Source organism: Phoenix dactylifera, chromosome 2 (assembly GCF_009389715.1).
Source record: "Phoenix dactylifera cultivar Barhee BC4 chromosome 2, palm_55x_up_171113_PBpolish2nd_filt_p, whole genome shotgun sequence".
Taxonomy (NCBI): domain Eukaryota; kingdom Viridiplantae; phylum Streptophyta; class Magnoliopsida; order Arecales; family Arecaceae; genus Phoenix; species Phoenix dactylifera.
Genome location: NC_052393.1, coordinates 24534708 through 24548844, shown reverse-complemented (window position 1 = coordinate 24548844; position 14137 = coordinate 24534708). Strand labels below are relative to the sequence as shown.

General features: G+C 37.8%; 1 protein-coding gene across 1 annotated transcript; it reads left to right on the top strand.

Annotated features, from left to right (window-relative positions):
• Nucleotides 1–5552: 5552 nt before the first annotated feature.
• On the top strand, nt 5553–6809 carry LOC120110013 (uncharacterized protein At4g19900-like). The gene has a single exon (XM_039123974.1). The coding sequence runs from the start codon at nt 5553–5555 to the stop codon at nt 6807–6809; it is 1257 nt and encodes a 418-aa protein (XP_038979902.1).
• The last annotated feature ends 7328 nt before the right edge of the window (nt 6810–14137 follow it).

Below are 14137 nucleotides of genomic sequence, written 5' to 3'. Positions count from 1 at the left end.
AGAAAGACTGAGATGAACATTTTCTAAAGCAAGGTCCTTTCAGGTAGTATTTTAAGGGAAAGGAATGCTACAGGGATAATAATCCTATTAACAAGACTATTTCCTTCTTTTTCTTGGTGGAGAAATCCTTTCCTTGATTGCTAGAATGACACGCGAGATAGGAGGAAATGGGTGAAACTCATGGTTACAGTCTTACAGAGAATCTGATGCCATGGATAATTTGCCCAAGTACCTTATCCTTTCATGCCATGTGGCCCGCCACCAGTGCAAAAGAATTTTGAAAATATAACTGGCATTATAGCATTGCCCCATAAATATAAAACTGATAGAGGGTGCTTGTAGTGTGCATAGCAAAACTCCATTCCAGTAGGAATCCTCCCTGTCCTGGAGAGGGCATGTCTTCAACTATGGCCATCCATGATTGGCATGATCGCCATGCTTGGATTGAGCTCACCACAACACGAGGCAACAGATTAGGAGAAAACATACCCTACACCACATGGCGGTGCACCACATCAATCATCTCGTCTCATTTCTATGGGCTCTATTCATCGTGCTCTCATGACTTTCTATGGTCCATAAAAACGAGACAAGGTGATTTGGCATGGTGCACCGCCAAATGGTGCCGGGAATAAATTCTAAATGGATTAGTTGGCTCCATCCACTCATGGCTGTCGTGCCAGTCACGAACCATCATAGTTGGAAGACGAGCCCTTTCGAGTCCAATTCAAGATTGGAAAATGATCCAAATCTAGTTTCATCGAGCCTACGCTCGTTGATTTGGCAATTTGATAGCCAACTGGTTTGGAAACAATTTCTATAATTTGTACCAATCATCTTTTGCCACATAGAAAAGAATAGCTCCTATATACATAATAGAAGCCCCCTGACATAGCTCATAAAAAATATATAGATAATTGCCTGTAAGGCTGTATTTATTTTTCAATAATCGCATTCATTCAACCTAGAAGAAGTGGCACATAATGCGACACTTATGACTGAAAAAGTAGGCATGGCCGGCATCATATCAAGCAAATCCTCGTAACCAAGGGTGTAAACAAGCCTGACACAAACCAAGTTAGCGGCTTGCTAGACTCGCTTAATTTCAAGCGAAGCTCAAGCTATTTATGAACAAGTTATTTAAAAAATTTAGTGAAAATTCAAAATTAGTTGGGAGTTTTAATTATACAATAAATAATTATAAAAATAAATTAGTTAGATAAATAATAGTAACTAAAATTATATATATAGCTAGATTACGCTACACTCAACTAGATCTCCACTCAAACCCCATTAGATCTGGATTAAATAATGAAGGTCCAACATCAATGATCTGAGTCGTTAGATGTGATCTACTACTTATACATTGCTTATGTACCAAAAATTATGTGATTTAGAGATGCCTAGCCTATGCATCAAGTGATTTAAAAATAGATAGTCTAAATAACACCAAATTATATATATATATATATATATATATATATATATATATATATATATATATATATATATATATATATATATATATATATATATATATATATATGCACCAAGTGATCTAAAACTAGATAGTCTAAATAACACTAAATTATATATATATATATATATATATATATATATATATATATATAGAGAGAGAGAGAGAGAGAGAGAGAGAGAGAGAGATGTATGTATGTATGTATATTACTTGATTCATAGGCTAAAGGTCTCCAAATCATATAATTTTTTATATATAAATAATTTAAAGATAGTAGATCACATTCGATTGCTCGGATCATAAATTTGGAACCTCCGTTATTTTATGTAGATCTAATCGAATCTGAATGGAGATCTACCTGAGTGTAGCCAAGTTTAGAACTCACACACTCTCTCTACATATATAAAAGTATGCCAAGGTAGTTTGAGATAAATTTGACGGTGAGTTAGCTCGCAAACAATTTGGTAGTCATATTTAATTTTAACTTTCAATTTTTGACTTTTGCGTTACATTCTTTAATTGAAGGACTTTATAACTTGAGAAAAGGCATGCACGCAATACGCAACATCTACCGCACCACCTTGGTTGGTAGCGCGCGCCAAACGAGTGCATTCGTCCGATCCCCCCTCACGTTAATTTCACTCACCAACTGCCACTTAAAAACGTTCCATCCAATATTAAATATTATTAAGTTTATCATAATAAAAATATTGAAAAATGAAAGGAAAATCAATCCTTCCTCCGACTATATATATATATATTCTTGTCGAATAAAAGATAAAAAATCAAAAAAATCCGATGTTCGCTTTCTGAGCTCACGTTTGATGCATCAATCCTAAGCTTTGTTTATTTAGGAAGAGATTATGACAAGCATTATTAGATATTAAGGAACAAAAAAAGTTTTTTTTTCTGTTTAAATTGTTGTTTATTGATTGAAGAATTTTATTTTAGATAGGATGGAGTTCCGACTATTTTTTTTTAAAAAAAAAAAGGAGGTTGCAGCACCTCAACAATGTTTTTTTAAGAAGGTACATCCATATAGATTAAACATTTATAACAGCAAAAAAAAGGGATATTGAAGACTTTTTATGAAGCTCTCAATCCCTTTTCTGATAAGCCAGTCTTTGCCTCCTCTGAAGAAGGAGTAATTGGCCAAAAGGTCCAACAAGTATGAATTGGTAGAATGATAACCCAACTTTGGTCCATTGATCCAGGAATAATAGCATGGTTGAATCTACCTCGATGAGCACTCCGAATGGGTTAAGCAGCTTAATGGCAATTGTAAGTCCCTCCTAAATATCTCGAAGTTCAACATGCGACACGTAACAAATAGGTTAATTTATTTAGAACAAATGTTTGTTATTTTTCTTTTACGCTAAGCACAGTGAGAAGGTAGTGGTTAAGAGGATTATTACTTAATTAGTCAAAATATTGGTTTCATGCTGTGGGCACCACCTCAAACTTTTCATTCATTGGGTGCAATATTTGTAAATTGGTTTATCCTGATTGATATTGAAGTCATGGATGTTAATCCATTGGAATGATTAGATCATGATTCATTATCCAATCAAAGGTGGGACATAGAGAGGAAGAAATTAGTTTCAGAAGAATAGCTCATAGTTTTTCTGCAATTTAGCTGAAAAAAGGAAAAAAAAGACCAAGAGTTAGAAAACCATGAATAATTCCCTTAAACAAAAGTAACTTAAGACGCATGACATTGAGGGTGCCAAAAAATTTAATGAATAGAAGTTGCCGGAGATTTGGTACTAGTGCCTGCTTTCGCAATAATTCAAGATCTTAATGAGTTTGATAGATCTTTCTTACTTTATTCCTAGGAAACCCTTAATATATGTGAAAATTTTTCTTTTCATGGTCCATGGTAATGTAAATATCTTTTAGCTAGTTGCATCAATATCTGTGCTGATGTGACATTACTTATTAGCATTGTCCTTAAAATCAATTTTTGTTAATTTATATGTATACCATTTTTACTCATGCTTGCATATCATTATATAAAAATAGGTGTTAATTAGTTGAGTTGATAGAGTTAATGGATTTTAGTTACTCATAATTGGTTCTATCTCGCCCTTACCTTGATTTTAGCTAAACTTCTTCTATTCAGTTCTCGAAAGCAAAAGAAAATAGTAGATCTAAATCATTCATAAAAAGTTTTACATGATGTATTCAACCATATGTGCCTATTATGTTACCATTTTTCTATGATCGAATTATAACTTTACAAGATTTTTTTACTTAAGAATTGACGCAAGATAAATTCCCTATAAAATTCAAACTAGGCTGGATACAATAATAATTTCAGCAAGTAAATTATATAAAGATGTTATATATATAAAAAAATCCATCCATGCATAGAGGAGAAAAATACCTACATGAATAAAATAAATTATAACTTTTTCCCAAATTGTGCTTGCCATTGATACTTGAAATTGAAACTAGCTACCATCTATAGGACAGTGGCCTTTTAATTCATTAATAATGGTCCATATTAAGAGAAAATAGTATGTTCTAGTGATTGAAGGAGCACCAAAGGAAAACCTAATGGATATGGTGTAATTAATTTTTATACATTCCATGTAGATAGCATGCTGTGATTATAACTATCTTGAATTTAAATTTGTAAGAATACCTAAATAAACAAATGCACGTTGGGATGCCCAATAATGACACTTTTAAAAAAGAAAACCCATCAATGAGGTATTAGAAGTGTTTTGTACTTAGATTTCAGATACTCATAATTATTAAAATTATCCATCTATTTTTAAATTTGTTAAGTCATGCCAAATATAAGAGAGGGCATTTACATTATATGCATTGCAGTTGACGGTTAAAATAATGTTTAACGATAAAAGTAATCTTTAAGAATAAATTTTATTAGTAGCCAAAGCATCACCCATAGCATTTTAAAGCATGCCAATTATAAATTAGATAAATAAAGTATTTATACAAAAATGAGGCAGTGAGATGCATTATATGGTAAATTTCATGAGGAAGATACATTCATTTATCTTTTTTATGAGATAAGTACAGAAATAATAAATATTTTAGAGTCGTCCGAATGTACTTGCTTGTTATTCACTAAGGATATATTTTGTTCATATTATTACTTTCTTGCAAACTAATTTTCTATTTTTAAGAAACTATCTAAAATTGGCAAAATATCTTATCTCAACAAGTTGACAACTTTTCCACCTGGGAGAGGTATAAATTTTTTTTAACCCATGTGATGATGCATGCTAACACTATATGATTCAAAAAAAAAAAAACTCCTAAAAGCTCTTTATCAATCACTGTCTATTATCATATTATCACAGTTCTTCTTGTCAATTTAAGTTCTAGTTTCAAAAGATTTGAGATTGTTAATATTAGAAAAGTAACCCCAAATAAAATATTATTAAAAACAAAAAGAGCATCCATTACCAAGATTAAGTACATATACGAGGAAATTTATTGCAAATGTAATCTTGATCATCCATTCCATCTCCATGTGGCTTAAAACAAAAAGAGAATCGCTATTTAATCCATCACAAGATGCCATGCACCAACCAAAACTTAGTAATCTAATTTCATAAATATAGGAAAAACCATTATGTGTACATTCTTAGTCTCCTACTCTCCTTCCCTAGTCATTGGATGGTCACTTTTTTTAAAATCCTATTTCTTTTTATCAAATAAACTCTGTGGTGCAACATAGTCGTTGGAATTTATTAATCTAATTTCTTTTTATCAGATTTTATGCTTCACTAAAATAACAAAATAACCTACTCTCTCTCTCTCTCTCTCTCTCTCTCTCTCTCTCTCTCTCTCTCTCGATTTTTCTCTTCCTTATTGGAAAGATTTTTCTGCAAATAAATTGTTTCCTTCTATCTATGCCATCAGCGAGCCTCTGAATCTTATCACCCAAAAAAAAAGAAAAAAGCCTTGGAATCTCCCTGTTTTCGCTCTTCAAGAATCTCCCTTCTTTTGGTCTTTTATTGTCAAAAGAAGGATTTTTTTCTCAGCGACAGCGAAGAGACTTAACAACCGTCATTGGCCGCGGCTGGCCTTCTTCTCCCCGATGCTGAGGCCAACGCAGCCGCTTTCTTACCTTGTTCTCATCCTCCCGACCTCCATCGTCGCCCTCCCCCTCCTCATCTACTTCCTCGCCTGCAGCGGCCTCGGCCTCGGCCTCCTCTGCCGCGCCAACCACCCTGCTTTCGCTCCTCTTCGCGACCCCAGCCCAAAGACCCCTTCTTTCGCCGCATCCCTCCAAAGTTCTCACCTTTCGCCGGGTTCCGGCGATGGACATCATCCCCATACCCAGCCGAACTCCTCTCTGCCTTCCAGGAAGCCCGCGGGGTCGGAAAGGAGCAAGCTTTTTCCCAGCTTCCTTCACCCCAGTGCTCGGTCGCGTCGGTTCTCCGCGCGAGCTGCCGAGTTCCTTCACGGGTCTCGCTCTAATCCCCTGGATTCTCCTTGCACGCCTCGTTTTTTCATGACCTGGATCTCCTCCTCGGAAGTTTTTCGCCCCAGGGAGTTGTTTGCGGTCGAGAGCTTGTTCAAGTCCCATCAAAACGCCTGCTTGCTCATTGTTTCCAACGCCATGGACTCGCCGAGCGGCGAGCAGCTATTGAGACCTTTCTCCGAGAGGGGCTTCCGGTTGGCGGCCATGTCGCCGGACTTCCCCTACCTCTTCAAGAACACGCCTGCCGAGCCATGGTTCCATCGGCTCTTGAAAGGGGAAGTCAATCCCGGGAATGTCCCCCTTGGCCAGAATCTATCCAACTTGCTCCGGCTTGCAATCTTGTACAAGTATGGAGGAGTTTACATCGACGCCGACGTCATAGTTCTGAGAAGCTTCCATGGTCTGAGGAATGCCATTGGAGCCCAGTCCGTCAACGCCGAGACCGGTAACTGGAGCCGGCTGAACAACGCCGTGATGGCATTCGATGAGGAGCATCCACTTCTTTATAAATTCATAGAGGAGTTCGCGCGGACCTTCAATGGGAGCAAGTGGGGTCACAACGGACCTTACCTTGTTTCGAGGGTCGTCGCCAGGGTCGCCGGGAGGCCTGGCTTTGAATTCAGAGTATTGCCGCCGGCGGCATTCTATCCGGTGGGTTGGCATAAGATATCGACGCTGTTTCAGGCGCCCAGAAATGGGAACCATTGGAAGTGGATTGCGAAGAAGCACGATTCCATTCGTAGACGGAGCTTCGCCCTGCATCTTTGGAACCGGGAGAGCAGGAACATTGAGGTTGAGGAGGGGAGCATCATTGGGAGAATAATGTCGGAGTGTTGTTTGCTCTGCAATTCTTCAGTGAATGTAATGTAAATAGTAACCAAGGTTTCTCTTTCTCTAATGGATCGCCTCAGTTCATTCCATTATCGTAGATCACTCCTCTTCAATGGAGGAGGATAGTTGCAAGTAAGGGAAGAGCTTTTTGCTTTGGCTACTCTTCTGCTCGAGCGGCATGCATGCACGTAGGTATCTTGTTCATCAAGTGTTCTATGGAAGAAAGTGTTATCAATAAACTTTGTTCAAAAAACCAGCACGGAGAACCATACCAATATATTACCAATTAGGTACGACATGCAGCTAATACCATGGTAGGTTTCTAATGTTTTTCTCCCTCTAGTCTATAATACCATCCGAAACATCAAGGACAGTCCGATCTCGGTTTGGATTGATACATACTGGTTTAGCGTATATACCGAACCAAATCTTGATACATGTTGCAGGCTTTGCTCTGCTTTGTGGCAAAAATTTTATCCATTCTATGATACTTTAGAGAGAGTATTCCCAACTATATGGGATACCCCTCCAATAAGAATATTTGGTAAATATGACTACCCCTCCGCGTAGTAGTTGTCAAATTCTATTGGCTAATCTATCTACATTTTACCATCCGAAACATCAAGGACAGTCCGATCTCGGTTTGGATTGATACATACTGGTTTAGCTTATATACCGAACCAAATCTTGATACATGTTGCAGGCTTTGCTCTGCTTTGTGGCAAAAATTTTATCCATTCTATGATACTTTAGAGAGAGTATTCCCAACCATATGGGATACCCCTCCAATAAGAATATTTGGTAAATATGACTACCCCTCCGCATAGTAGTCAAAATCCATTGGCTAATCTATCTACATTTTGCATATTTTTCAACTCTACCAAACTATATATGTTGGCATTCTCAATGATCTGAAAAAATACTCCATCAGGCCATGATTCCGAATTTGGACTAGTAGCTTTGGTGTATATACTTTGAAACATACATTGTACTTGGATATTATAGATTGTGGTTGTTCTTTCTGTTTAACTTTTGGTGTACTTTGATTGCATTGATAATGCAATTCAGCTGCACTGATAAATTAGCATAGAGAACTATACCAATATATTACCAGTTAGGTACGACATGCAGCTAATACCATGGTAGGTTTCTAATATTTTCCTCCCTCTAGTCTATAATACCATCCGGAACATCAAGGATAGTTCGATCTCGGTTTGGATTGATACATACTAGTTCAACTTATATACCGAACCAAATCTTGATCCTATAATGATATTTGATTTGTATAGGATAGTTGATGGGGACATCGGACCTGATTATGTCCCCGCCTAGTCCACCATCTTAGTACATATTTATTTTATTTTGTTTCTGGGCTTGTTTGCATTTTAGGGTTCATTTGTGTATTTTGGGTTTATTGGGAATTATTCTTGTGTAAGGGGGTTTATTTTAATTGTTCTTATTGGGCCCTATTTATAGGAAACTTTGATGGTAATTAGGATTAATGAAGAATTAAGCATTTTCTTTCCCCCACGTTTTTCTCTCCTTTCTTCCTCCTCCCTTCTCCTTCTTCTCTTCTTCTTCCTCCTTCTCTTCTCCTTCTTTCCACCACCGTAGTCATTCTTCCCAGATCTGGTTCGGCATCAATAGTACAATCATTACAGTCAATGTTGCGGGCCTTGCTTTCCTTTGTGGCAAAATTTTTATCCATTCCACCATACTTGAGAGAGTATCCCCAACCAATAAGAATGTTTAGTAAATATGACTATCCCTTGGCATAGTAGTTGTCAAATTTCATTTGCTAACCTATTTGCATTTTACATATTTCTCAACTCTACCAACTTATATATGTTGGCATTCTCAATGGTCTAAAAAAATTATCTATCAGGTTATGATTCCGAATTTGTACTAGTAGCTTTGGTGCATGTACTTTGAAACATCTAGAGTGTTTTGAATTGTACTTGAATATTATAGATTGTCGTTGTTCTCTCTGTTTAATTTTTGGTGTGCTTTCAATTTGTTTTTTTTTAATAAAAACATATTTTGTTCATACTCGTCTTTCCCCTCTCTTTTTTTCCTCCATGTTATGATGAGTTTGGATCCCATGCCTGGTTTGCACCGCTGAGCCCGGCGCATGTCCGGACGGATGTCGCCCGGCTGGCACTCATCATCATGTTGGTATGCCAAACACGACTGGCATACCATACATGACGGTTGAAAGATGGACGATGTGTGGTCTATCCAAATACACACATGCACCAAATTTTACATCACAAAACACGCATCAAGAGAGATTTAGGCCCATCTACCGCTTAGATTAGAAAAATCGAATGAGATCGCTGCATGTCTTTGTGACGATGTTTTGCTAGCCACTGCACTCAATTGGTAATGGACCCGATGTCAAGTACCCACAAGTCGGTGTTAGAGGGTGGATGAATAGCTTCGGGTGGTGCTTTGAGCTGGCTCCAATCTGAAATAACAAAAATAAAAAAATTTATTCATCAGGGCATGTCCGACAGGAGACCTTTCAATGCCTAAGTCTGATGCAACTCTCAAGAAATAAGAAGAGGCCTGCAAGGGGCAAAGAGATAGCACAAGAGAGTCAAAAGAGAACTTATCTGGAAGGCCCAAAAAATGTATTATATAGGTAAAAACTGGAGCCTATTGTCGAATAGTTAGGCGCTATATGCTGGTCAATAAAGTAACAAACAATATATCTTGCCCATGAATCTTGAGATTTGCTCGGATATCATGTCTATTAGGGAACGGTTAACGATCATGATCGAGTTGTTGGCAACTACAAGAAAAGTTTGAAATACAGAAAGCTCCCTATGGGCTTTTTGGATCAGACACGTGACAAGCTTTGAATAGTCAGCCCACAGCTAGGTGTTAAGCTTTTCTTGGTCAGTTTATTCTGTCAACAGAAGTCGGTTGCGAGATGTATCACTACCACTGCCAAGTAAGTGCTAGTTAGATTTAGGTGTTGTCTAGGCATTATTCATGCTTCAAGGTTGTACCTTTTCAAGTACTTTGCTTTGAAACAAACTAAATTCTTTTTGGAACGGGCTGCATCATGGTTCATGGTATGTCAGATATAAAACATGCGTGCATCGCAGGAGCTGAGTGTACATTAATCTATACTTCGCATGAAGTTAACCACATAGTTGATTGGCTAGTTCATCATGCATTTTTTGGCCTCACTGTGATGTTATGCTCCTCCAATTCAGGACTACTAATGGACGTGAGGACGCTTGTACTAGCGGGCCATCTGAATGGAATTGCCGTACAATCAAGCTTAGTTGTTTAGGTCAAGCTCAGTTTGCTCAGCGGCTGAGCTAAGTCTTTATCAAGCCACACGCCAAGCTAAACAACGTCTACTTGGAAAGATCAAGCGCAACAAAAGATGCACCCAAAAGGTTACATATAACACGAATAAAATATAACAAGACAAAAATCATGCAAACTAAGGAAGAAAGTGTTGCTGCTGATCTTTGGATCACTGATGAAGCGTGAGTTAATGAGAACTGGCTCGATTCATTAATTCATCAATTCATCCGATTATATTACCCCCTCTCCCAACATGCAGAAGCCTGGGGGGAGATTATCACGAGAGGAGCCTTTGAGAGACGACGAAATCATATGCTGGTTTCGCTCCAAAATCCTTCCCTACCACGAAAGCTTGTTCATCCATGGAAAAAGAGAATTGTCGTTGCCAGTTGAATTCTTTGTACCGCAATCCAAGATTTTTCTTTTTTTTGCATGCAGTGAAGGTTATAGATGTATTACAGAAGGTAGAGAACCGAATTGGGCTCTAGAATACAAGATTCGTAGAAGGAAGTAGAGAAACTTTGAGTCATCGATGGAAAAGATGGCGCCTTGGGGATGGAGAGAGAGTCCAGGATGGCGAGGAGATCATCGACGAGGTCTCACCGGCTGGCTTTCTTGGGCTGCTCGGAGAGGCCATAGCCACGGAAGTCGGGGGCCATGGCTCGGAATCCAGCTTCGGCGACGGCGACCATTTGGCGCCCCCCGGAGTACCATATCTCTGGGAATCCATGGAGGAACAGCATATATAGTCCCGAATTCTCCTGCAACCAAGAGCACGGAGAGAGGCTGAGTTATGGAAGGAAGATGAGGAAGTTTTGGCCTCTGACGTCGAGATCAGAGTGCCACATCTTCGGCTGCATGGGTGTGTCACTCTCTTCTTTCAGTTCTTTTTGGTTGGAAGGGGAAATATTATTGTGGCTTTGATCAGTAGCGCCCAAAGTAGCAAGTGGAGTGGGGAATGGCACTTCATCGTTCATTGTGAATTTTTATAGAAAAGGGACATCTGGCTTCTTTCTTAGCCTTCTTAGACTGTTTTCTTTCAAAATGGAACCTTCTGTTTCTTGTGAATCTTTTATCTTGCCTTCATTCCATAGGATGACAACATGATTTTTTTTTTTTTTGGTAAATGAAAAGAGGGGGGGGGGGGGACCAGCGCCACCTTCCTTCCGCCAGAAAATGTTCGATGCGGGTTGTAAGTTTCTGCGTGCCCTCCCCAATCTATGGAAAACCCTACTGAGCCACTCATGTATAAGTACGTCACCCCAGCGCCACCTCAATACTAATGGAAGAAAAGCATATCCACACATAGCCATCCGGACGTGGGGCATGCGGTTCCCTGATTTAATCCATACCACCAGGCTACTACCTTGGTGGCATGACAACATGATTCACCATGGAAGCATATAAGAGTTCAGAATTTTGGATTCCCTGTAGTTCATGTACAAACTGGAGAGCTAACCGAACAGAAGGTCCCATCACTAACTAATACATGGATGATGGCAGCTAGCTTGTGCCCCAACTCGTTGCACGGGAGAGGATCCGAAGGCAGTACTTAATACAGTGCCCTTTTCATGTTAAATGATTAAAATATTTTCAAATATAGTATATTGTACTGGTCCGAATCAAACAATACAGAACATACCATACCATACCATACAGATGGCGTTCCGACGTCAAAAAATTTTTGTACCGTAATAATACTGTTTTAATATGATACTGATACAAAATTTGGTATTAAAATGGTGAACCTTACATCGAGCACCACATATTATGTTCTCTTCTTGCTCGACATGCATCATAGTATCAATGTTTAATCAGAAATACTTGTAAGGTTGTCCATTATTTTAGTATGGCTCAAATAGTTCTTAAGGTCTCTAAGTATTGCATATCACAATATAAATGCAACGATTTGATTTCTTACATATGCATGGTTGAAGATGCTGAACCCAGTCGTCATAACCATATGGGTACCTGTCGAAGTTGCAAGCTTAGCTTGTTGGTAAAGTCTGGGTGGTTCATGCTGCATGCGTGCAGGTTTTGCCATAATGTGCAGATAGATTTATGCTTTCCAATAGCTATGAGCCAGTTTGGTATTTTTTTTTTCTAGGAATTACTGATTGCGTGGAGAATAGCATTTGCATGGAACTCCTACCATTCCTTGCTTTTACTTTCATTTCTTTTTCTTGAAATCAATATTTTTTTGCTGCAAAAATTTTTAAGGTTTTAGAGACAATTTTTAAAATCAAAATGCTTGATGATACATAGCTATTTGCTCTATTCCTTTTATCTTGAATTTTTTAAATTAAAATTAAAAAAAAGTGATACCAAATAGGGTCTTTATTAACAAGTTCTTGAAATCAATAATTTTTTGCTTATCTTGGAAATTATTATTAGATATATACTGAAAATTTGTCCTATTTATGTAACAGTTCTTTTGCTAGATTTTTGACCCTGTTGTTAAGAAGTGTCCATTTTAAATATAAATTGACTCTATTATCCTTCTGCATTAATACCCTTAAAAAAATTTAACATTCAGTTGATAATTATAAAGGATTATTTTATATAATTTTTTTTAGAGATAGTAATGCAAAAGGAAATAAACTTATTTTATATTTTAAAAAAATTACTTACCAATGCCATCAATCTAACAGGAAGGTCATGGTTGCAAAACAGCAGGACAAATTGAGAAGTATATATGCTAATGAAATATTTGAGGTAAATATACAATATCCCATATTTGCAGGAATATATATATATGTAAGAACCTTTTTCCTGAGCAAGACAGCAGGTGTTCCACCTTACATTTCATTAAATTAATGAAATAAGAGAATCAGACAAAGGTCTGAAAGAAAGAGAGAATCAACAACAAGAGCTCCCTCAAGCCCCAAAACAGGCTACCCAATTACAGATACACAATCAGGATGGGCAGTAGACGAGCCCCTCATCAAAAGAGAGAAGAAAATCAAACAAGATGAAGCTGCTACAAAGCAGATGATCCAACCAATGTTTCATATGCCTGAACTGTTCTAGGTTTCATTAATTAGTTTCTTTTCTTTTTATTTATTATTGGCTTGACCCGATCTAATCGACATATTGAATCATTTTTAATTTCTATACCGATTGATCCTGAATTGGAACCTTGTTTATCTAACAGGAAGCATTGCTTAGCAATTCCACAAGACCACCTAAATTCTACAGCCACCCATTTTTGGCATAACGTTCTCCTGTCAATTTACAATTCATAAAGCCTTCTTCCCGCAAAGGACCCTCCTAACAGAAATACTTCCTCACAAAATGGAGACAGGTGTTATGGAAGCCTTTTTTCACATAGAGATTAACTCACCAACATTTGGTGTCAAATCAAATTCTGACAGGATGAAATATCTCCCTGAAGCAACCAAGGAACAAAAATAACACCACAGAACTTGGTTGAGACAGGCAAAGACAAGAGAATGCACCTGACTGGAATGAAGATGACAGCATAATGCCAAAAAGAACATCAAAGCTGTCAGAGTTGAAACTTACATCTTCTCACAATTGAGGACTGCAAAAGAATTTGATGATTCCACAAATAGAAAGTAGAAATTTATAGGGAACTATGTTAATCACTCAGATGGCCAGCATGGGTTTTGGTTATGTACTATGATTTTATTGCCACAAGTCATAACTGAGATAATTCAAATAGTTTCAGAGAAGAGGTGAAGTAATGTACTAATTATTCTACAACTTTGAATCAGTGCAAACAAGCAGTACTACAATCATTGATGGAGAAAAAAAGATAACTGGTTTTCTGAGGCTGTTATGAGGCAGGATAGGCAAAACCATAACAATTTATATAAAATAATCCTTTTCGCCCTTGCCGATTTCTCAAACCGAAGGGCAAAACCATGCCAATTCGCCCCAGCATGGCTCGGAACGTCCCGCCTTCCTTGCTGGCATCCAACTGGTAGGTATTGGACTTTAAAGCAAGCAATCCAAGATTTGATTGTGCCAAATAAAGTCAACCTTGCATTGCCAATCCCTCAATCAATATCTTGCAAAAT